Source organism: Peromyscus leucopus, chromosome 19 (assembly GCF_004664715.2).
Source record: "Peromyscus leucopus breed LL Stock chromosome 19, UCI_PerLeu_2.1, whole genome shotgun sequence".
Lineage (NCBI taxonomy): Eukaryota > Metazoa > Chordata > Mammalia > Rodentia > Cricetidae > Peromyscus > Peromyscus leucopus.
The window spans coordinates 27,012,840-27,034,790 of record NC_051079.1 but is presented as its reverse complement, the minus strand read 5'-3'; the positions used below and the strand labels follow the sequence as shown (position 1 = coordinate 27,034,790).

General features: G+C 46.0%; 4 protein-coding genes across 4 annotated transcripts; all 4 read right to left on the bottom strand.

Moving 5' to 3' along the window:
- Positions 1-150: 150 nt before the first annotated feature.
- On the bottom strand, positions 151-4,530 carry LOC114687129 (protocadherin gamma-A10). The gene is given in 3 exon segments (XM_028861829.2): positions 151-2,237; positions 2,240-2,287; positions 2,290-4,530. Coding segments are annotated over 3 exon segments (2,466 nt in total). The 5' UTR covers positions 3,980-4,530; the 3' UTR covers positions 151-1,509.
- A 1,844-nt stretch (positions 4,531-6,374) lies between these two features.
- LOC114687133 (protocadherin gamma-B6-like) lies at positions 6,375-10,591 on the bottom strand. The gene is given in 3 exon segments (XM_028861832.2): positions 6,375-8,058; positions 8,061-8,843; positions 8,846-10,591. Coding segments are annotated over 3 exon segments (2,547 nt in total). The 5' UTR covers positions 9,006-10,591; the 3' UTR covers positions 6,375-6,454.
- Positions 10,592-10,639: 48 nt separating this feature from the next.
- LOC114687125 (protocadherin gamma-A9-like) lies at positions 10,640-15,084 on the bottom strand. The gene is given in 2 exon segments (XM_028861825.2): positions 10,640-12,124; positions 12,127-15,084. Coding segments are annotated over 2 exon segments (2,421 nt in total). The 5' UTR covers positions 14,129-15,084; the 3' UTR covers positions 10,640-11,705.
- A 2,228-nt stretch (positions 15,085-17,312) lies between these two features.
- Positions 17,313-21,946, bottom strand: LOC114687123 (protocadherin gamma-B5-like). The gene is given in 3 exon segments (XM_028861823.2): positions 17,313-18,886; positions 18,889-19,485; positions 19,488-21,946. Coding segments are annotated over 3 exon segments (2,493 nt in total). The 5' UTR covers positions 20,332-21,946; the 3' UTR covers positions 17,313-17,834.
- Positions 21,947-21,951: the final 5 nt, after the last annotated feature.

The following is a 21,951-nucleotide window of genomic DNA, read 5'->3' as shown; positions in this document are numbered from 1 at the left end:
GACTGCAACCCTGGCTGTATTCAGTCATCCAGTTTGGTCAGTCTTGCTCTAAGAATTTTTAAAATTTATTTTCATTTTATGTGCATTGGTGTTTTTGCCATGGGTGTCGGGTCCCCTGGAACTGGAATCACAGACAGCCTGAGCTGCCATGTGAGTGCTAGGAGCTGAACCCGGGTCCTCTGGAAGAGCAATCAATGCTCCCAACCACTGAGCCTTCCCTCTATCCCTAAGAATTTTAATAGACTCTTTACAACGTCAAAAGAGTGCTGTTGAAGCTTGCTTTTTTTTTCAAATAACGGACTGAAATATATACATAATAATTATTACTCTTGTGGGGGAAAGATGTGGAGCAATAGTTTCAATGAGTAAATTGTATTATAACTCCAGAATGTGTACTTACCTTCCATGAATCTACAGTTAACCAAGTGTTGACACAAAAATGTCAGGGTCTCAGATGTATTGTGAGACTTGGTAGAACACTCCTTTTTCTAGTAATTTCTGTAGAGTAATAATAAATCCAAAGTTCGAACCAAATGCATCACCGTTTTCTTGAACTAAATGTGCTCACCAGTACCTCCACCAATCATTGACTTAGAAGGGTTTCATGCCCATCTTTGCTTAAATTCTGACCCTCCCGAAGAACTGCCTTTTCTTCCTTTGCTCTTGGCTCTTAGTTTATCTGAAAGTTCAGTCCCAGTGCTTTTGCGTTACCTCTGAGTTTTCTTCTACATTAAAGAGAAATACCCTTATCACACGTTTAGCTTCTGTTCTTGGGAACACAGACATTGCCCACCCCCAATCCATATTTACATGTTAGCCTTAATTACTGACATGTTTAATTTTGAAGGGGGAAAAAAAGACAAAGAGAATCCAAAATCTCAATTCAACCGTATAAATTCTTAGAATCCTCATTGGGCAAGGAAAGTCAAATTAAAAGCCTGTATCTCTCATATAGTAAGAGGTTACATAATTATATGCAAAAGGAAAGCCATATGGGTATGATTTTGCTTATAAAGATTCTAAGCACGTAGTTATGAATTGTTGATTGAATATCAACGAATAACTTAAAATCTCTAAGGAGTATATAAAGTATTGTTTGAGAAATATAACTGCAAAAACATACTGACGTTGTCCTCAAAGAACTACAGTGAACAGCCTTGGATGTGGCTTGTGTATCTGGTGGGGCTAATGCATTTGTTTCTGACGTTTACCTAATTTTGACACACTTGCCTTCAAAAGAGCTGTCTAAACCAGTAGGGTTGCAGCGCAACCAACAGACACTTCTATAGGAAGTTAGTTCCCTTTTAGGAACCGCCAATGTTGTGCTCAGCGACACAAGGTTCTGCATGGCTATTCATAACAACCTTATGGCAATCTGGGTGATTTTCATGACAGTTTCCAAACAGTCTTAACCACCAGATTCAACTCTTTAATGTTTTAGCGAGAGGCAAGTGTCACCGGAACGGTGGTTTAAAAGAGATCTAATATTTCCACCACCTGGATTCAAGCCTAAATGTAGATCTGATCATAATTGTTTAAAGAAAAGGTAAAATCAGCACTCACTGGCACCAGCGGGGCATCTTCTACAGGGCACTTCGAATCATCTAACAGAGACAAAGGATCTTTTTTCTCGCAGCTCTCCTGGCTGATGAGCGTGTCTGCGTAGTTGGGCTGCGGGAAGATCAGGTGACTCTTGCTCGAATCAGCAGTTAGGGAAACCTCGTGCGAATAGGTCTGCAAGAAAGCGCGCACCCCGTCCACGCCCACATACTGAGAGGCAGGCAGGCCACCCAATCCATCTCTCGAAGACTGAAGCGCGTGAGACTTGTGCCAGCGCCGAAGTTTGAGAGCCAACAGCACAATGACAAAGGCGAGAAAAACACAGGAGACCGCTGCCACGGCCACGACTAGGTAGAGGGTGAGGCTTGAGGCTTCAGAGTCCTGCGGTGGCTCCAGGTTGCCCAAGTCTGCCAGAACATCAGGGATGCTGTCGGCTACTGCAACAGTCAAAGTGACCGTGGCGGAGAGAGGGGGCTGGCCGTGGTCCTGCACAGACACCACCAGACTCTGCTTGAGGGCATCTCTGTCCAGCAGGGCCCGCGCGGTGCGCACCTCGCCCGTGTGCAGCCCCACCGAGAAGAGCCCAGGTTCGCTGGCCTTGATCAGGCGGTAGGACAGCCAGGCGTTCTGTCCCGAGTCTCTGTCCACCGCCACCACCTTGGTCACCAGATAGCCAGCTCTGCTGATCGGGGAGCAAGCTCTACACCAGTAGAGCCATCGGTGGGTGGAGCGGGTACAAGATTTCCGGGGAGTTGTCGTTCTGATCCAGCACAAACAGGGTCAATGACGCGTTACTGCTGAGGGGAGGCTTCCCGCTGTCACTGGCAGTCACCTGCACCCGCAGTTCACGAAACTGCTCATAGTCAAAGGACCAGAGCGCATACAGGATGCCAGTGTCTGAGTTGATGGATATGTAGGAAGAAAGCGGTGCCCCCTCGATGGTGTCTTCAGCCAGAGAGTAAACGATCTGGGCGTTCTCTTTGCTATCGGGATCCAGGGCGGTCACCGAGAAGATGGAGGCGCCCCTGGGGTTGTTCTCTGGGATATAGGTAAAGTAGGAGGCCTGAGAGAAGGTGGGTGGGTTGTCGTTGATGTCCGCCACGTGCAGAGTGAAGTGAGCTTTGGTCGACAAAGGCGGAAACCCGCCATCCGCGGCTGTTACTGTGATGTTGTAAGAGGACACCCGCTCCCTGTCAAGGGCTCTTTCTGTCACTAGTCTATAGTAACTGTCAATGGACTTTTCTAATTTAAACGGCAGATTCCCTGAGAGGGAACAGGTTACCTCTCCGTTCTGCCCAGAGTCTAAATCATGCACGTTCAAAAGGGCTATGACAGTTCCCACAGGCGAGTCTTCAGCCACTGGACTAAAGAGAGAGGTGATGGTCACCTCCGGAGTGTTGTCGTTTACGTCTTCTACTGTAACCAACACTTTGGCAGTTGCAAGATAGGCCCCTCCATCTTCAGCTTGGATTTCTATTTCATAGAAACTCATTTCTTCGTAGTCTAGATTTTCAGATATTTTTATCTCCCCAGTACTTTTGTCCAGCTGGAATTTCAACAGTTGTGTGTCCTGTAATTTTCGGAAGGAGTATGTCACTTCTCCATTGGCGCCTTCGTCCTTGTCGGTGGCAGTCACTTTTAGCAGCGGCGTGCCCACAGGCAAGTTCTCTGGAATATTCACTCGGTATTCAGGCGAGGTGAAGATTGGAGCATTGTCATTTGTATCAAAGACAGTCACAGTGATGAGGACCGTGCCGGATCTGGGAGGGTTACCACCGTCAGAGGCCACGAGGACCAGGTGGTGAATGGCCTCTTCCTCACGATCTAGGGCGTGCTCCAGCACGAGCTCTGGATACTTGACGCCGTTAGCACGACTCTGAACGCCTAGGGAGAAGTGCTTATTGGGGCTGAGCTGGTAGCTCTGCAGAGAGTTCACGCCCACATCCGGATCAATAGCTTCCGGGAGAGGAAAACGCATCCCTGATGCGACATTTTCATTAATTTTTACATCTAGAGTTTCTGCTTGGAATTTTGGCGCATTGTCATTGACATCCGTTACCTCTATCTCTATCCCGAAAAGTTTCACCCTGTCTTCCACAAGGATGTTAAAGCTGAGGAGACAGGGCGCGCTCTGAGCGCACAGCTCCTCCCGGTCTATCCTGCCTGCAGTGACCAAGCTGCCGCCTCGCGGGTTCAGAGAGAAAAGCTGCGACCTACCTCTGGAGACGATGCGGACCCCGCGCTCCGCCAGCTCGCGGGGCTCCAGCCCCAGGTCCTTGGAGATGTTGCCCACAAAAGAGCCTTTTTCTAGTTCTTCAGGAATGGAGTAGCGGATCTGCCGAGCTGCGGACTCCCAGGGCATCCACAGGAAAAGGAGGACCAGTTTGGTGCGCTCTAAGAGATTCCTTTGTGCGGCCATTGTCTCCTGACCACGGAATTTTCTCAAAGCTCTCTCCCATCAGCCGGGCGCGCTGTGTGTTTTACCCGGTTCTTTTCTTCTTTCTGTGGCCTCAGGAGTCTCGGATGGAGCACCTTAAATTCCTGGGTGATTTTCGTTGCAGCCCAGGAGCCGTTTTGCGGGAACTGAGAGGCTTTAAGCCTTTGGACCCTGAGAATCCCGACTGAGCTCTGGCGGCGTTTTGCTCTTCGTAGGTGAATAGCGGCGCTCAGAGTCTGAAGAAGTTACTGCACCCACTACAGAATCTAAGCAAATGCATCTGTTGAGTTGTTTATTTTATATTGATCTTTGATTTCTCTGTTCATTCTTTTTAAAGGGTGTGAGACTGAAATCAGGGCTTCATACATGCTAGACAAGTTCTCCATCACTGAACTATATCCGAGCCCTTCTCAACTCGTAGGTTACTGGGGGAGTGTATAAGTTAAATTGATAATATTTACAACTTATTTCCAACAGGAACATACTTACTTAAAACATAAATTATGTTTATTTTTGTGTTGAAAAAAGTCTCACAACTTTTATATTCATTCACATGAAGACTTATTTTGATAAAATTCACTTTGAAAGATTTTATTTTCTTTAATTTGATTATGTTGTTTAGTTTATAATCCTGTAAGAGGCTGACAAGATAGTTTATTATTACTTAATGATTTTTAAAAATGTACTTTTTCTTACATAGGATTGTTATTGAAAATTTAATTAGGCTATTTAGAAATGAATTAATCAAATAATTAGAAAGTAAAAAGGCAACCAAATTGTATGATTGCCTACCAAAGTGTGTTGTAATGGGAAGACAAAGATGTTACAAGCATTTCAGGCCCCAGAAACAAAACCAAAGATGCAGTGTGTGATTTTTCTCCAGTATAGGGAATCAAAGGATGTGAGGCAAATACTCTACACTTGAGCCAAACCCCTAACCCTGAGGTAGAGTTGTGAATAAGTTTTTATGCCAAGTATCTTTTTTTCAAAAGATTTATTTATTTTATGTATCAGTTCTCTATCTGCATGTACACCTTTATGTCAGAAGAGGGCACCAGATCTCATTACAGATGGTTGTGAGCCACTGTGTGGGTGCTGGGAATTGAACTCAGGACCTCTGGGGGAGCAGCCAGTGCTCTTAACCACTGAGCCATCTCTCCAGCCTTATACCAAGTATCTTATTGTATCAGAGCATTAATACCAATATTAAGAATGTCTTCACGTAGGCAGCTTACCTGGCAGTGTGAAGAAGGTGGACTACAAATTTGGAGTTTTGCCTGCCCACCCACACCCAGAAGGAGTCACAGGTTCACTTCTTTTACAGAGGAAACAGGGTGTTTAAAAGTGTTTCAGTCAGTGTGGCATTCTTCAGACATTTTGTTATAGTTCTGAGAGGCAGGTCTTACCCCTTGAGCATTGGAATTCTAGGTAGGTAATGGCCAGACCCAACCGTAAATTTTATCTTTTTACTTTCAAAGATCTTAAATCACAAACAGATTGAAAGCAAAGAGGCAAAAGCATCTCACAGTGTTCTCGGAAATCATTCCTTTCGATGTAGAGGAAAAGATTGAGAAAACGTGCAAAAGCAGTTCTAAGTAAAAGGAGGAGAATAATAGAGCTGGAAGAACTGAAGTAGAGAAGAAAATCCCCCTCGGGCAGTTATACTAACTTTTGGGGATCACAAAACCTTGAGAATGTGAACAAAACTTCAAGTGTCCTCCCAAGAGAAGCATCTGCCACTGAACAGAAGTTGTAAGATCTGTTAGCCGATATCCCAATCACCCCTCAAGGGTGGAGTAAAAAAAAAAAAAGTGAAAAATAAATGGAGAAATCCAAATGCAGCAGAAATGATTTACAATGAATATTTTCCTGGAAAGGAGCACCGTTAAGATAGTTCACACGCTTTAAACATTAAAACATACAAATTAGATGCATAAATTCATTTAAGTAGTGAGTTTGGATAGGCTACTCATTTATTTGGTTATTATATGTATATGAGTGTTTGGCCCTCGCATATGAACGCCCACCACGTGCATGCCTGGAGCGCAAGGAAGTCAGAAGATGGTGTCAGATTCCCTCTGCCCTGGAACTACAGTGGTGGATGGTTGAGAGCCACTGTGGGTGCTGGGAACCGAATGCCTGTTCCTTGCAAGAACAACAGAGCTCTTCACCCTTGAGCCATCTCTCCAGCCCCAAGACTTTTGCTGCTTTTGTTTGCCAACCGGAACCTTACAGACAGCTCCAATTTGTTAACTTTTTGTTTTTCGAGACAGGGTTTCTCTGTGTAGCTTTGCGCCTTTCCTGGAACTCGCTTTGTAGACCAGGCTGGCCTCGAACTCACAGAGATCCACCTGCCTCTGCTTCCCGAGTGCTGGGATTAAAGGCGTGCGCCACCACCGCCCGGCAACTTTTTTTTTTTTTCACTGAAGGATAGATCAACTTATGAACAAAAAGTCATCATTTCACCATTGAGAAGACGCGGTGGCAGTTAGCTACCGATTTTTCAAATACGGACCTGGATACCAAAACGAAGTTACTATGGATGAAACAAGAGAAACTAGGATTATTTAAGAATAAAACGAAACTTACCGGTGTCAGAGTCTCGGGATGTGTAGTCAAATCATCCCCAACGTGAAGCGGAATTAAAGCCCCAGGAGAACTACCGCAAACTACTTCTTCAGCAGAAGGCAAAGGTGCGCTGCATTTCAGGAAATTTAACTCCGCCTTTCCCGTATGCCCAACGCACAGATTGTAGGAATAAGGCAGAGTCCCCTCGCTATAGTTGAGAGAAACCCCTGGCCTAGTCTTGGAGCAAACACCAGATTGAAAGCAGCCCCAGACAGAGGGGCTGGAGGAGTGTCGCAGTCGAAGCGCTATGGCCAGAATCACAGCCAGGAGGAAAAGCACAGAAATCAAGGCCAAGGCCACCACCAAGTAGAACTGCAGCTCCGCTTGAGGGTCAGGGGGTAGTGGGTGGTCACTGAGGTCTGGCAGGGCCTCCTGCAGGCTGTCAGCGAACACTAGCAGCAGCGTGGCAGTGGCCGAGAGGGGCGGCTGTCCACCATCGCGAACACCAACCAACAGACGCTGCCGCGCGGCGTCCTTGTCACCCAAGGCACGCGCTGTGCGCACCTCGCCAGTGCGCAGCCCCACGCTGAAGAGCCCGGGATCGCTGGCCTGCAGCACGTGGTACGACAGCCAGGCGTTGTGTCCCGAGTCTGCGTCCACAGCCACCACCTTAGTGACCAGGTATCCGGGTTCGGCAGCGCGCGGTACCATGTCGAAGAGCGCGGAACCGTCGGGTTCCAGCGCGGGGTACAGCACGCGCGGCGCGTTGTCGTTGCGGTCGCCCACCAGCACGCGCATGCTCACGTTGGCGCTGAGCGCGGGCGAGCCCTGGTCGCGCGCCTGCAGAGTCAGCTGGAAGGAGCGCAGCTGCTCGTGGTCGAAGGCGCGCTGAGCGAACACCACTCCGCTCTGCGCGTTCACGGTCACGTAGGACCACAGCGATTTAGGTTCCAGGTCGCTGTCTATGATGGAGTAGGAGACGTGACCATTGGATCCCAAATCGGGATCAGAGGCGCTGACTTGAGCGATGGAGGCTCCAGGTGGATTGTTCTCCGCCACGTGGACTATGTAAGAAGACTTCTGGAAAGCCGGGGCGTTATCATTTACGTCGGTGATGTGCAGAGTGATGGTTGTACTGGAAGAAAGGGGTGGCTTGCCCCTGTCCGTGGCCGTGATGGTGACATTGTACTGTGGGTTCTGCTCTCGGTCTATGGCTCCATCTGTTACCAACTTGTAGTAGTTGCTAGAAGAAGCATGGATCTTGAAAGGCAGGTCTTTGCCTATCTCACACGTCACTTCTCCGTTTCCTCCGACATCCCGATCTCGCGTTTTGAAGAGGGCCACCACCACTCCCGGAGGAGAATTCTCCAAGATGCCTTCAGAAAGAGAGGTGATGATTATTTCTGGGCTGTTGTCGTTTTCGTCTAGGACTTCTATGATGATTTTACACTGTGTAGAGAGACCACCTCCATCCTTCGCTTCCACTTCCAGGTGTATCTTTCTACCTCTTCGAAATCCAAGGGCTGGTTGTTCTTAATCACGCCTGTTTTCTCATCTAGAGAGAACACGTGTCTTGTGCTCTGGGCAGTGCTCTGAATGTGGTAACTTATCTCAGCATTGATGCCCTCATCCTCATCAGTGGCTGTCACTTGCAACACGGAGGACCCTGGGGGCAGATTTTCACTAACACTGATCCTATATTCTTCTTTGCTGAACACTGGAGGATTGTCATTGATGTCCTTTACAGATATTTCTATTTGAGTGGTAGCACTGCGAGGCGGGTCCCCTCCATCCAAGGCAGTCAGTATCAAGCGATGAGACCTCTGTTCTTCCCTGTCTAGGAGTTTCTCTAGAGATAGCTCCGGGGTTTTGCCGCCATCAGGATTAACTCTAACCATTAATGAGAAATAAGGGTTGGAGCTTATCTGGTAGTCTTTAATTGAGTTCAAATTTATGTCAGGGTCAGTGGCAGGCTGAAGGTGTATTCGTGTACCAACCGACACAGATTCTAGAATTTCTAAACGCGTCTCTTTCTTCTCGAATTGAGGAGCGTGATCATTAATGTCCTCAATCTCCACAACGACATGAAAAATATTTAAAGGGTTTTCCACCACAGCTTCCAACTGCAACTCACACTTTCTTCTCTCTTTGCATATCTGCTCGCGGTCTATGCGGTCCTTTACCAGTAAATCTCCGCTCTCCGCGTCCACACTGAAGTGCAGCTTCTCAGCGCTAACCCGCAGCTTCCTTGCAGAGACTTCCAGGACACTGAGCCCCAATCCTTGGCGAGGTTCCCCACCACAGAGCCGCGGTCCAGCTCCTCCGGGATGGAGTAGCGGACCGGCTGGCCCAGCGCGGGACAGAACAAAGGCAGCAGCAGCAGGGTAAACAGTACCTGCGGGCGGCCGGGGCGCTGCCTCTGCGCGCAGCTCCCTCCCATTGCTGGCTCGGGTTCTCTCTAGGTCTTCGGATCTTCACAGTAGGATAGAGCGCGGTCTTCCGAGGTGGTGGTGCATCTGGCCCCCTACAGCTGGACCCCAGTTTGGGGCTGGGAATCTGTGTCTTTTAGTCTCTGTAAGCGAGAGTTCCCTTTGGAGTGTATTCGTTTCTGCTCAGGAAATTCCAGCCTAGAGACTGAGGGATGCCGGGCGTTGGAGCCTGCTCTGCACTGGCCGACAGCGGCGCCCAGAGGCTTCGAGTGGAATTGCAATGTATTTTGTTTAGAAATCCTTTTCCAAAATGCATATATTGCTCTGAATATGCAGCTATGAAATAGCCGCGAAATTTAATCTTACTACGGGATTACAGTGGATACTTACATGTTTAACCTCTTTAAAGACAATTATATATAATTTGAAACGTATACCACACTACAGAATGTTATGTATTATGTTGTGAATCTTCATGTACAGATCAGACTAACCAACTTCAACAGTGATGAACATAAGGCCCAATTTTGTGTAGTGTGTATTGAACTTTCTGGATATTCAGAATAAACTTGGAAGATATGTAGTGTACTTTAACACTTCCTTTTTAAAAGGAGACAAAATTAATTACCAGTTATTTCATTTTCCAGCCTACTTATGTTCTACAACCTGTTATCTGCATACATAGTTTAAGAGCATTGGAATTGACTATTTCCCACAGTCTTCTCAGTCATCAATCCAGTTACCTGTGTTGTGGTTTTTTAGCTAAGGGACAGGTGGGTGTGAAACCATGTGTCTCCAACTACAAGGTGAAGAGTTCAAGATTAGCCTGGGAGAAATAACGGACCCTGAATCATAAAGCCAACGAAACCAAACCAAGACAAAACCACCCCGATAAAAAACACACAGAAGGCGTGAACATTGGAGCGGGCCTAGTTGTGAAGAGGAAAGGGAAGAGGAAGTAAGGGGTGACAATGGGAGAGTGAGTGTGATTGAAACACATCACACACATGTATGAACATCACGATTAATACATGCTAATAAACACTGAAAAGATAAGTGATGTTTTGTGTAGACTGTTATCTACTTACCATGTCATAGATACATGCATCATGAGTATCTATGTTATGTTTTCCCCAAATTAACATGCATTTTATACTCATGGATTTAAATATAAATATGACTCCTCAGAAGAGAAATTTGAAATATTCCCATACTGCATGAGTAGAAAATAAGATTCTCAAAGAACTCTTATTTCCTTCTATTAGCATACAGAAGAGAGTGGTTTCTTTTATTTTGTTTTTAAGGTGATGCAGATTGAACCCAGAGCTGTGCACAACTCTAGCCCTGAACCACACCTGTAGTATTAAAAAAAATGCTTGATGAAATTAAAGTGTCTATGTATCATATTAGATATCCATTATACATCATAATATCAGTGTCTAGATAAATTAAACTCCTTATTATGTACAAATCCTTGTATGTCCATAGAAACACCAGCAGTCAGCAACCTATCTATGCAACACAAGTTTACAAAAGAAAAAGAACTTAGACAGTGCCTCTACGAAGACCTGGCTGTCCTGGAACTCACTCTGTAGACCAGGCTAGCCTTAAACTCACAGAAATCCGCCTGCCTCTGCCTCCCAAATGCTGGGATTAAAGGCATGCACCAGGCTTAGAATAGACATTTGAAAGTTTTGTTTCTTTCCCTTTCTTTGCATACACAGGTTAAACTGAGTGTCTCACACAGGATAGGCAACTCCTCAACCACTGAGCAATGCTCCAGAGTTACGTTCAAGTGTTCTCCTGCATGCCATCTGTTACTTGAACGCTGGCCTTATGTTTAAAAACCAAGTAATACATTATTTTTCCTAATAGCTAAAATCCAGGAAAATCTTTTCAGAATCTCCTGCAGCATGTCATGAGACCAGTTTCTCACTCACATCCTAGCTACTCCCTGAGATTGGAGATCGAGCCGGAACCAAAATTTAATCCCCTATATTTGACAAATTTTTAATCCCCCATATTAGCAACTTCTCTTAGACAAGCATACACTTGAAAGAAGAGTGTCAAGCTGTTTTTCATAACTTGATGCTATAGCATTTGGAAACCTAAGCCTTTGATGCTATTACTATAAAGGATGCTATAATTTTCATCATTAAAAGAAGAAAAGGCAAAAAGGGCTTTGCTGGGGTTTTGAAATGATAGCTGAAGCTTGACTCACCCTCAAAAAAGATCTTTAAGCACAAATAGAAACAGTTCATCGAGGTGTTTTCCTGTCGTAGAAATAGAAAGGGGGGGGCAGAGACTGTGGGTTTTTGGCTGTTTCTCTGAGAAAGGGGCACTTATTAGTTCACCCTTACAAAAGTGTCGCACTAGAAACCGTGTTAGGAGCAGGAACTGCAATGAGGGGCATTAGGAATAATGATCAGTTAATGTCAGGAAGAGAACTCCAGCTGAAGAGATAGTAGAGAGCCACTGTGACCAACCAAGCAGCTCTATCCAAACAGCCCATCCATGCAGGATAATCAGAACTGCCTCCATCGACAAGAGTTTCGTGATAAGAAAGTGAAATCATATCAGCGATGTCTGACCAATAAACTGAAAGCCTAGACTCAGTGAAAACTTGAGTGGTTACAAATACTTAACTATCAACGTAGGCAACATGAAAGCAGAGAGGTAATTATCATAAACAGTAAAGGGAAAACCCAAACTCACAGGAACCAAAGGAGTGTCATCGATAGGAACTTGGACTCAACTGAACCGCACAAGGGCTCACTTCTCCCACAGCTCTCCTGGCTGATGAGCGTGTCTGCATAGTTGGGCTGCGGGAAGATCAGGTGACTCTTCCCAGAGTCAGGTGTGAGGGAAAACTCTTGAGAATAGGTCTGTAGGAAAGCTTGAACCCCTTGCACACCCACAATATGTGATGGTGGCACCCCAGTCAATCCACCCGGTGTAGCCTGCAGCAGATGCGAAGCGTGCCAGCGCCTTAGCCTAAGGGCCAGCAGCACCAGTACAAAGACTAGGAAGACACAGGAGACCACAGCCACTGCTACTACCAGGTAGAGCGTGATATCAGAATCAGGGTCCGCAGGAGTGTTGATACCACCCAAGTCAGCCAGGATGTCGGGATGCTGTCTGCCACAGCCACTGTCAGAGTGACGGTTGCAGAAAGAGGGGGCTGACCATGGTCCTGAACAGCTACCACGAGGCTTTGCTTGAGAGCATCTCTGTCTAGCAGGGTCCGAGCCGTGCGTACTTCGCCTGAGCGGAGCCCCACTGTGAAAAGTCCGGGCTCACTGGCCTTGATCAGACGGTAGGACAGCCAAGCATTCTGTCCAGAGTCTTTGTCCACCGCCACTACCTTGGTCACTAGATATCCGGCCTCTGCTGAGCGGGGAGCCAGCTCCACCCCGGTGGAGCCATCAGTTGGGAGGGAGGGGTACAGGATCTTGGGAGCATTGTCATTCTGATCCAATAGAAACACGGTCAGGGACACATTGCTGCTGAGTGGTGGACGGCCGCTGTCACTTGCCGTCACCTGCATTTGCAGATTTCGAAACTGCTCATAGTCAAAGGATTGCAGAGCATAGAGCACACCGGTGTCAGAGTTAATGGAGACGTAGGAGGAGAGTGGTGCTCCCTGGATGGTGTTTTCCACCAAAGCATAAGTAATCTTAGCGTTCTCATTGTCATCCGGGTCGTGGGCGGTAACCGAGAAGATGGAGGTGCCTCGGGGGTTGTTTTCAGGGAGGTAGACTGAGTAGGAGGTTTGAGAGAAGGCAGGTGGATTGTCATTGATGTCAGCTACATACAGGGTGATGTGAATCTCTGTGGACATGGATGGGCTTCCTCTGTCTGTTGCGGTCACTGTGAGGTTGTACTCGGAAGCTTTTTCTCGATCAAGAGTCTGGGCTGTCGACAACCTATAGTAATCATCTACTGAGTTTTCTAATTTAAAAGAAGGGTTCTTCGGGATGGAACAGACAACTTGACCATTCTTCCCTGAGTCTTGGTCATGTGCATTGAAAAGAACGATTACCGTCCCTGGAGGCGCATCTTCCCTCACCGGGCTAAAAAGAGATGTAATGGTCACTTCCGGCCGATTGTCGTTTACATCTTCTACCATAATTACTACTTTGGTCCGCCCTTTCAGTCCCCCACCATCTTCGGCCTGAATCTCCATTTCATACAGTGAACATTCTTCATAGTCCAGAGTTTTCGCTACTGTCATTTCTCCGGTGTTTTCATGAAGATGGAATAACAAGGACTGTTTGTCATTAATTTTCCGGAACTTATACGTCACCTTTCCATTGGCACCCTCATCCGGGTCGCTAGCTCTCACTGTGAGCAGCAGGGTGCCCGGGGCCACGTTCTCAAGGACTTTCACGCGGTAAACTGGTTGGTCGAAAACAGGGGCATTGTCGTTTGTATCCAACACTGTGACCTGGATGAGCGCTGTGCTGGAGCGGCGAGGGTCGCCGCCATCGGAGGCCGTGAGGACCAGGTGGTGAATGGGCTCTTCCTCTCGGTCCAGGGTGCGCTCCAGCACCAGCTCTGGGTTTATAGTTCCATCATCTCCGGTTTGCAGGTGGAGAGAGAAGTGTTGGTTGGGGCTGAGCTGGTAACTCTGGAGGGAGTTCATGGCCACATCTGGATCAACAGCTTCTGGGAGTGGATACCGTGCTCCAGGGGCAGCGATTTCGCTGATTTTTACTACCAAATTTTCGGCCTCAAATTTCGGCGCATTGTCGTTGATATCAAGCACCTCTACTTCCACCCCATAAAGTTTCACTCTGTCTTCAACCAGGACTTTAAAGCTTAGGAGACAGGGCGCGCTCTGGGCGCAGAGCTCCTCCCGGTCTATCCTGCCTGCGGTGACTAAGCTGCCGCTTCGCGGGTTCAGAGAGAAAAGCTGGGTCTTACCTTTGGAGATGATGCGGACTCCGGGCTCCGCGAGCTCACGGGGCTCTAGTCCCAGGTCCTTAGAGATATTTCCCACTACATAGCCCTTTTCTGTCTCTTCCGGCACTGAATAGCGGATCTGCCTGGCGCTGGCCTCCCACAGCATCCCCAGCAGCGCGCACAGGAGGGCGAGTCTTCCGCAGGGCGGGCGTCTGGTCCCGGCAGCCATTGTTGCTTTTGCTACGGAATTTTCTCAGAATTCCCTTTGTGCCCACTTACTCCCTAGGCCTTCTTTTCTTCCTACAACTGTCCGATGATACTCATTCCTCAGGAGAAAGTCAGAGCGCTCCAAGTTAAAAGGTTGATTGTTGCTATAGTCCGGGAGCCAGTTTGTAGGGTACGCAGGGCTTTGTGTAGTCGCTGACGTGAAAATCCGGATGGAGCGCGGAGTATTTCTTTCAGTTGGTGAACAGCGGCGCTCAGAGTCCTGAATCGTTACTACACCATCTGAAACATTACATTCCTTCCTTCTCTCTGCTCCTTTCTCAAGCCCTCTTCTCTTCCCCGTCTTTCTTTCTTCGTTTTTCTTCTTTGTTTCTTTCTTTCTCCACCCCTTCTTCCCTCCTTCCCTCCTTTTGTTCTTTCGAGAAAGTGTCTTACAGAAATGGAGTCGTTAGGCTGATCTGGATCAAGCAATCCTGCCCCAGCCTCCGGAGTACTTGGTTCTCTACTCGTGTGCCCCCATGAAATATTTGATTATCGATGATTGATAAAGAAAATAGTATTCGCTTCTTATTGTGATTTAAAACTTTCTAAGTATTTTCTTGCATTTATACTTCAAAAACAATGACCATTGTGGATGTCTGAGTTGTAAATGAAGTGGGATGATATTTCTGCATTAATTTCCCAAACATTTTGGTTTAACATTAACCTAAATCATTTAAAATTTTGGTTTGTACACACTCTATAAATTGTTACAATTTTATTTTTATGGTGTTTTGTTTTGCATATGTCTTTACAACTTTTAGAGGTAATTTTGATATGAAAGTTATACAACATTCATATTTCCTTCATACTTGTATGATACACATGTTCATTTCATAATTATATTGGCTCCATTTTTTTTCTGGCAGGACCTCATTATGTAGCCCTGGCTGTCCTGGAACCGATATATAGACTAGATTGGCCTCACATTCACAGAGATCCTCCTGTTTCTGCTTCCAGTGTGCTGGCATTGAAGGCATGCACCACCAAGCATGGCTCATAATTACACTGAATAAGTGTACAGATGGATTATCCATTTTGAAGACATATATTTATTCATTTTAATGATAAAATTAATAGTTAAAAAAACTTTCGTGTTATATGAATAATTTACTTGGACAATATTTATACATTTTTCTTACCTTACATATTAATGTTAAAATCTTAACAAGACAAATGTTTGTGTGTGTGTGTGTGTGTGTGTGTGTGTGTGTGTGTGCTTTTAAAGACTAGGTCTCACTGTGTAGCCCTTGGTTGTCCTGAAACTCACTCTGTAGACCAGGCTGGCCTCAAACTCACAGAAATCTGCCTGTTTCTGCCTCCCAAGTGTTGGGACAAAAGATGTGCTGTCACTAGGGCCAGACAGGATTGAGGTTTTAAATTTCACATTCATGTAACTATTTAAACTTTTCCACTAGTTCACAAAGGATTTAGCTTTTGATGTGAATACATGATGCATGTACAGGTATTGGGAAAATAAAAATTAACATTTGGAAAAAAGCAAGTTTCAATTTCAATTCTTCATCGTGTGTGTGTGTGTGTGTGTGTGTGTGTTGCTGGGGATGGAACCTAGAACCTCAGCATGCTAGGTAAGTGTTCTACCACTGAGCTGAGCTATATCCCCAATCCTCATACAGTTTCAAGGGCTGAGAAGTGGCCCAGTAGAAAAGAAGTTGCCTAGGTTATTCAATTTTATTTTATTTTATTTTTTAAAAGATTTATTTATTATGTATACAGCATGTATGACTGCAAGAAGAGGGCACCAGACCTCATTACAGATGGTTGTGAGCCACCATGTGGTTACTGGGGATTGAACTCAGGACCTCTGAAAGAGCAGTCAGTGCTCTTAACCTCTGAGCCATCTCTCCAGCCCAGTTATTCAATTTTAAAGTGGTCATACATTTCTTATTCTAAAGGCCATTTAAACTTAAGTAATAATTTAGGAAAAAGAACACAAAATACAGAATGAATATTTACTACTAAGAAGTAAATGGTAAGTGGTGTTATGTGAAGAAGAGCTATGTTTTTAAGGATGTCATTTATGAAATTATGACTGCCAGAGGACACCAAGCAAAGACATAGTAAGTATGAAAAAATGGCAGTTTTGTATTCATACCTAATAGTAGCTTTTGGTTTTAAGAAGCAATAACTCAGAACTCACTACAAGGATGGTGGGAAAATCTTTGTGGCTTCAAATTATAAGATGAATCCAGTGTTTTTCCCTTGCCCTTCCCTTCTCAAAGATTATATGTCAAGAATCAGAGGAAGGCAGCCAGGTGGTGGTGGTGCACACCTTTAATCCCATCACTCAGGGGGCAGAGGCCAGCCGGGTCTACAGAGTGAGTTCCAGAACAGCCAAGACTACACAGAGAAACCCTGTGTCAAAAAAACAAAAACCCCAAACCAAACTAAAACAAAACAAAAAGAATCAGAGGAAGGGACTAGAGAGATGGCTCAGCAGTTAAGAGCACTGGCTGCTCTCCCAGAGGACCCAGGTTCAATTCCCAGCACCCACATGGTGGCTCACATCAATCTGAACTCCAGTTTCAGGGATCCAATACTTTCCATGTTCTGGCCTCTAAGGGTACCAGGCATACAAATGATGTCCAAATGTACATGTAGATAAAACACTCATGCACATAAAATGAAAATTATATATATATATGAGAGAACCAGAACAAAAGAAATGGGAGTGTTAGCGTCTTCAATTCTTTTCTTTCTCTCATCTTCCCCTTCTATTGTGGGCATCAAACTGAGGGCCTAGAGCATCCCGTAAGTAGTGCTCTACCACTGCATCCCAGCCCCAATCTTTCCTTTTCTGTAGGATGCCACAGTTCCCCCAAACACATAGAACGCAGTGAGATGAGTCCGAAGAATTCAGCAACTCCCTTTCATTCCACAAACACACACAGTAGTTTTTGTGTCTTTGTAGGGGACTCATAAAGCCATGACTGTTAGGTGAGTCTAGGAAGCTAACCACAGGAATAACCGCAAAGAAAGTGAACCATTAGTGAAATCAGTGAAGGGAGATACCAATGAGTAGTTTCATGCTTAAAGATGAAGTATTTTTTTTTGTTGTTTTTTTTGTTTTTTGAGACAGAGTTTCTCTGTAACAGAGCCCTGGCTGTCTAGGACTCCCTTTGTAGACCAGGCTGGCCTCAAACAGATCCACCTGTCTCTGCCTCCTGAATGCAGGGATTAAAGGCGTGTGCCGCCATCACCTGGCAAATTATTATATACTCTAAATTTAATGCTTGTCTATTTATAATAAAATTAGAAAGAATGGTGGCTCAGACTTGTAATCCAGCCTCCAGGAGACTGAGGCAAGAGAATCTCCTGTTCTAGGCTGGCCTCTGCCACACAGTATAGTAACTTCCAGGCAGGCCTGGATACACTGTGAGTCATGAATCAGGGCCATCCTAAAAGTTACCTAGCAAGACTCGGTCTCAAAAAAGTGAAAACCAACAGGTAAACTTCAATCACTTTGAACAAAGTGTCCACTTATTTTGTTGTGAAGCCAACAGCACACCCTCTCAGTACTATGTGGATATTTCACTACACTGTAAATCTGTAACCTTTTGAATTTCTTTCTGGAACTTATTTTATTGCATAATTCACCTCACTTCACTGATGAAAGGAAATAGAGCCATTTTAAATTTTTTGAAGAGGATTCACAAGACCAGGAAAATGTGCTGTTTTGCTATGTAAATATAGACAGTTGTGTAGTTCAAGAAGGGGGAAGCAAAGGTTTGAATGGAACTCACCGGTGTTAGAGGTTCCGGGTGGGAAGTCGGCTCACCGGACTCACAAAGTGGAAACAAGGCCCCAGATGACTCCGGGCAAAGAAGGCCTTGTCCTGAACTCAATGGCTCACTACATTTTAGGAAATTATACTCTGTCTTTCCGCCATGTGCACCGTACAGATTATAGGAATACGGCAAAGTACCGTCGCTGTAGTTGGGGGGAACCACAGGTCCAGACTCAGAACAAAGTCCAGGCTGAAAGCAGCCCCAGACAGAGGGGCTGGAGGAGTGTCGCAGTCGAAGCGCAATGGCTAGAATCACAGCCAGGAGGAAAAGCACAGAAATCAAGGCCAAGGCCACCACCAAGTAGAACTGCAGCTCCGCTTGAGGGTCAGGGGGTAGTGGGTGGTCACTGAGGTCTGGCAGGGCCTCCTGCAGGCTGTCAGCGAACACTAGCAGCAGCGTGGCAGTGGCCGAGAGCGGTGGCTGTCCACCATCGCGAACACCAACCAACAGGCGCTGCCGCGCGGCGTCCTTGTCGCCCAAGGCACGCGCTGTGCGCACCTCGCCAGTGCGCAGCCCCAGGCTGAAGAGCCCGGGATCGCTGGCCTGCAGCACGTGGTATGACAGCCAGGCGTTGTGTCCCGAGTCTGCGTCCACCGCCACCACCTTAGTGACCAGGTATCCGGGTTCGGCAGCGCGCGGTACCATGTCGAAGAGCGCGGAACCGTCGGGCTCGAGCGCGGGGTACAGCACGCGCGGCGCGTTGTCGTTGCGGTCGCCCACCAGCACGCGCATGCTCACGTTGGCGCTGAGCGCGGGCGAGCCCTGGTCGCGCGCCTGCAGAGTCAGCTGGAAGGAGCGCAGCTGCTCGTGGTCGAAGGCGCGCTGAGCGAACACCACTCCGCTCTGCGCGTTCACGGTCACGTAGGACCACAGCGATTTAGGCTCCAGGTCGCTGTCTATGATGGAGTAGGAATGTGACCATTGGACCCCAAATCGGGGTCCGAGGCGCTGACTTGAGCGATGGAGGCTCCAGGTGGGTTGTTCTCGGCAACAAACACCAAGTAGGAGGCCTGGTGGAAAAGCGGAGGGTTGTCATTGACGTCACCAATGTGTAAGGTGACTTTTATGCTGGAGGAGAGGGGTGGCTTGCCTCTGTCAGTGGCGGTGATGGTGACGTTGTATTCTGGGGTCAGCTCTCGGTCTAAGGTTTTATCTGTTACTAGTTTATATGAGTTTTTAGAAGAAGGGATTATTTTAAAGGGCACTTCACCATCTAGTCGACAATTAACCTCCCCGTTTTCCCCAGAATCTCCGTCGTGTATTTTGATCAAAGCAATTAGTGTCCCTGGCGCTGCGTTTTCTAGAATCGTTTCGAGTAGAGAGCGGACTGTTACTTCTGGGATGTTATCATTTTCATCTTGTATATTAATTTCAACTGTACATTGTGCAACCAGGCCTCCACCATCCCGCGCTTCCACTATTATAGAATATTCTCTGATTTCTTCAAAATCCAGTGTCCTCTGTGTTGTAATTTCTCCACTCTTTGAATTGAGACTAAACACTTGCCCATCCTGTAGAAGGAATAAGAAATCTCCGAATTCACGCCCTCATCCTTGTCCGTAGCTGTCACCTGAAGCACAGTTGTGCCTGGAGGCACGTTTTCCGGAAGGCGGACTCTGTACACTTCCTGGTTGAACACCGGAGGATTATCGTTGGCATCAGTGACTTGAATCCGAAGTTCAGTGGTGCCACTTAGGGGAGGATTCCCGCCGTCTAAGGCAGTCAGGACTAATCGGTAGTAATTCTGTTGCTCGCGGTCTAAAGTTTTCTCCAACACCAATTCCGGGTATTTACGACCATCTTGTTTTTCTTTATTCACTAGTGAGAAACTAGGGCTAAGAGAGAGTTTATAATTCTGTAGCGAGTTTAAAGCAATATCTGCATCTTCTGCTACTTCTAGTAGGTATCGGGTGCCTGGTTGTGCAGACTCACTTATTTGCAGCTCTGAGGAAGTGTGCGTGAATTTTGGCATGTGGTCATTAATGTCCTCAAGCTCCACGCTCACGTCATAAAAGTTCAATGGATGTTCAGCAACGGCCTCAAATTCCAGAACGCACACAGGCTTCTTCCCGCAAATCTGCTCCCTGTCCAGCCTGCTGCTCACTAGCATCTCCCCGCTGGTTGCGCTCACACTAAAGTAAGGCTTCTCAGAACTGATACGCAGCTTTCGCGTCGGTAGCTCCTGGACACTGAAGCCCAGGTCCTTGGCGAGGTTCCCCACTACAGAGCCGGTGGGCATTTCCTCGGGGATCTTGTAGCGGATCTGCTCAGAGAGCGCGGGGCAGAACAAAGACAGCAGGAAGGGAAGGAGCATTGGCTGCCTCTGCACCCGGCGCCTCTCGGCAGCGCCCTCCCGCATCCTTCTGGTTTCCCTTTGCTTGCTCACCAGTCTGGAGACGCCGGGTTACAAGGAAGCTCCGTGCTGCGGATATTCCGGGCTCCAAATGGACTTTGATGTCAGTTCTGGTCCACGAAACGATTCTTCTTTTGCTTGGAAGAAGCGGTGTAAAGGATAAGGCGGAGAAAGGGCGACTCGGAAAGCGCTCTGCGGCTGCGCAAGACATGGAGCTCCAAGCTCTCCAATCTGGCCAACAGCGGCGCCCAGAGTCCACAGTAGGAAACTGCAGCCTCTGCTATTTGGAGATTCACCCCCAACTAATAATAGAACAATTGTGCCTAACTAAATAAGTCATATTTTAATATTCACATATTGAACAACAGATTTTAAACCTCTTTCATATATCTTTTTATTCTTTCAAGATTGTTGGAAATGCCACACTGTTTTTATGCAAATCTACATATATTGGTCCATTCTTTGTGCATTCACTGTGCTTTTACCTAAAGTAAAGTGTTATCCTTTTGAGTGAGAATTTAATAACTAATATGGCATTAGTCTTACCATCTGAGCCTATTGACTATTAATTTCACAAATTTATTTCTTTTTTGGCTATGTTATATTGAAACTGCTTTTATTCCTTTTTTATTTATTTCTATAATTCTTCCATATTTCTAAGTAATCAATACTGTTTCATAATGTTTGGAAACATCAGTATTGTTGCAAATTATTTTTTTGTGGTTGGGCAGATCTGTCCCGTTCCTCAGATGTCCTTTCTTCCTGGTAATGACAACATTTTCTTTAGTCCTTCTTTAGGAGATACTCATTTGAGAAGACTGTCTCAGTGATGTAGCCCAAACATAGTACAGCCTGCTAGTCCCTGCTTTTCTTATTTCCAAATTGTGTAGTTTCTGTCTTACTCTTTATATTACATTAATTCATTGTAAAAAAAATTACTGGGGAAATGCTTAGCTATTTGCAGTACAAATACACATTATTTCTTTACCCATGCACTACACTATTATAATGTAGTGAGTTTGGAAACTGGAGAAATCGAGCTCATAGTGAGCCCATTACATAAAGTTACTGAATATAATGACATTTGATTGAACTTTATACTCAATTAATTAGTTTTGGAAGTGATGGAAATCAAACCAGTGCCCCACACATACTAGGCAAGAGTCAAACAAACCCCTAACAAAATGACAAAGTGCCAATGATACAGTTGTCTTCTCAAATGATTGTGCACCCAGATGTTACAGAAAGGAGGACGTTAATTTCTACTCCAGTGTATGTGCAACATGGGGTGGAACACTGCCCAGACCTTGGGAAATATCCTTCTCCACAATCACAAAAGTCTTACCTTGTCTTCCACTTTTGACTGGTGATAAACTAGGAGTTGGCTTTATTCAAATGCTACAAGAAGGAATACAGATAATGTGTATAATTCTGTCATTTTTTTTCCCCCTGGAATTGGTTAACTTACTTAGAATTTGTTTGTCATTCTTGAACTCTTACCATTTCAGATGGATATGAATGCTCACGAAAGTCTACTGAAATGGATTCCTCAGTATTTTACAAAAGCTTCTTTTTCTTTCTTTCTGTTTCTCTTCCTTCCTTCCTTCCTCTCTTTCTTCCTCTCTT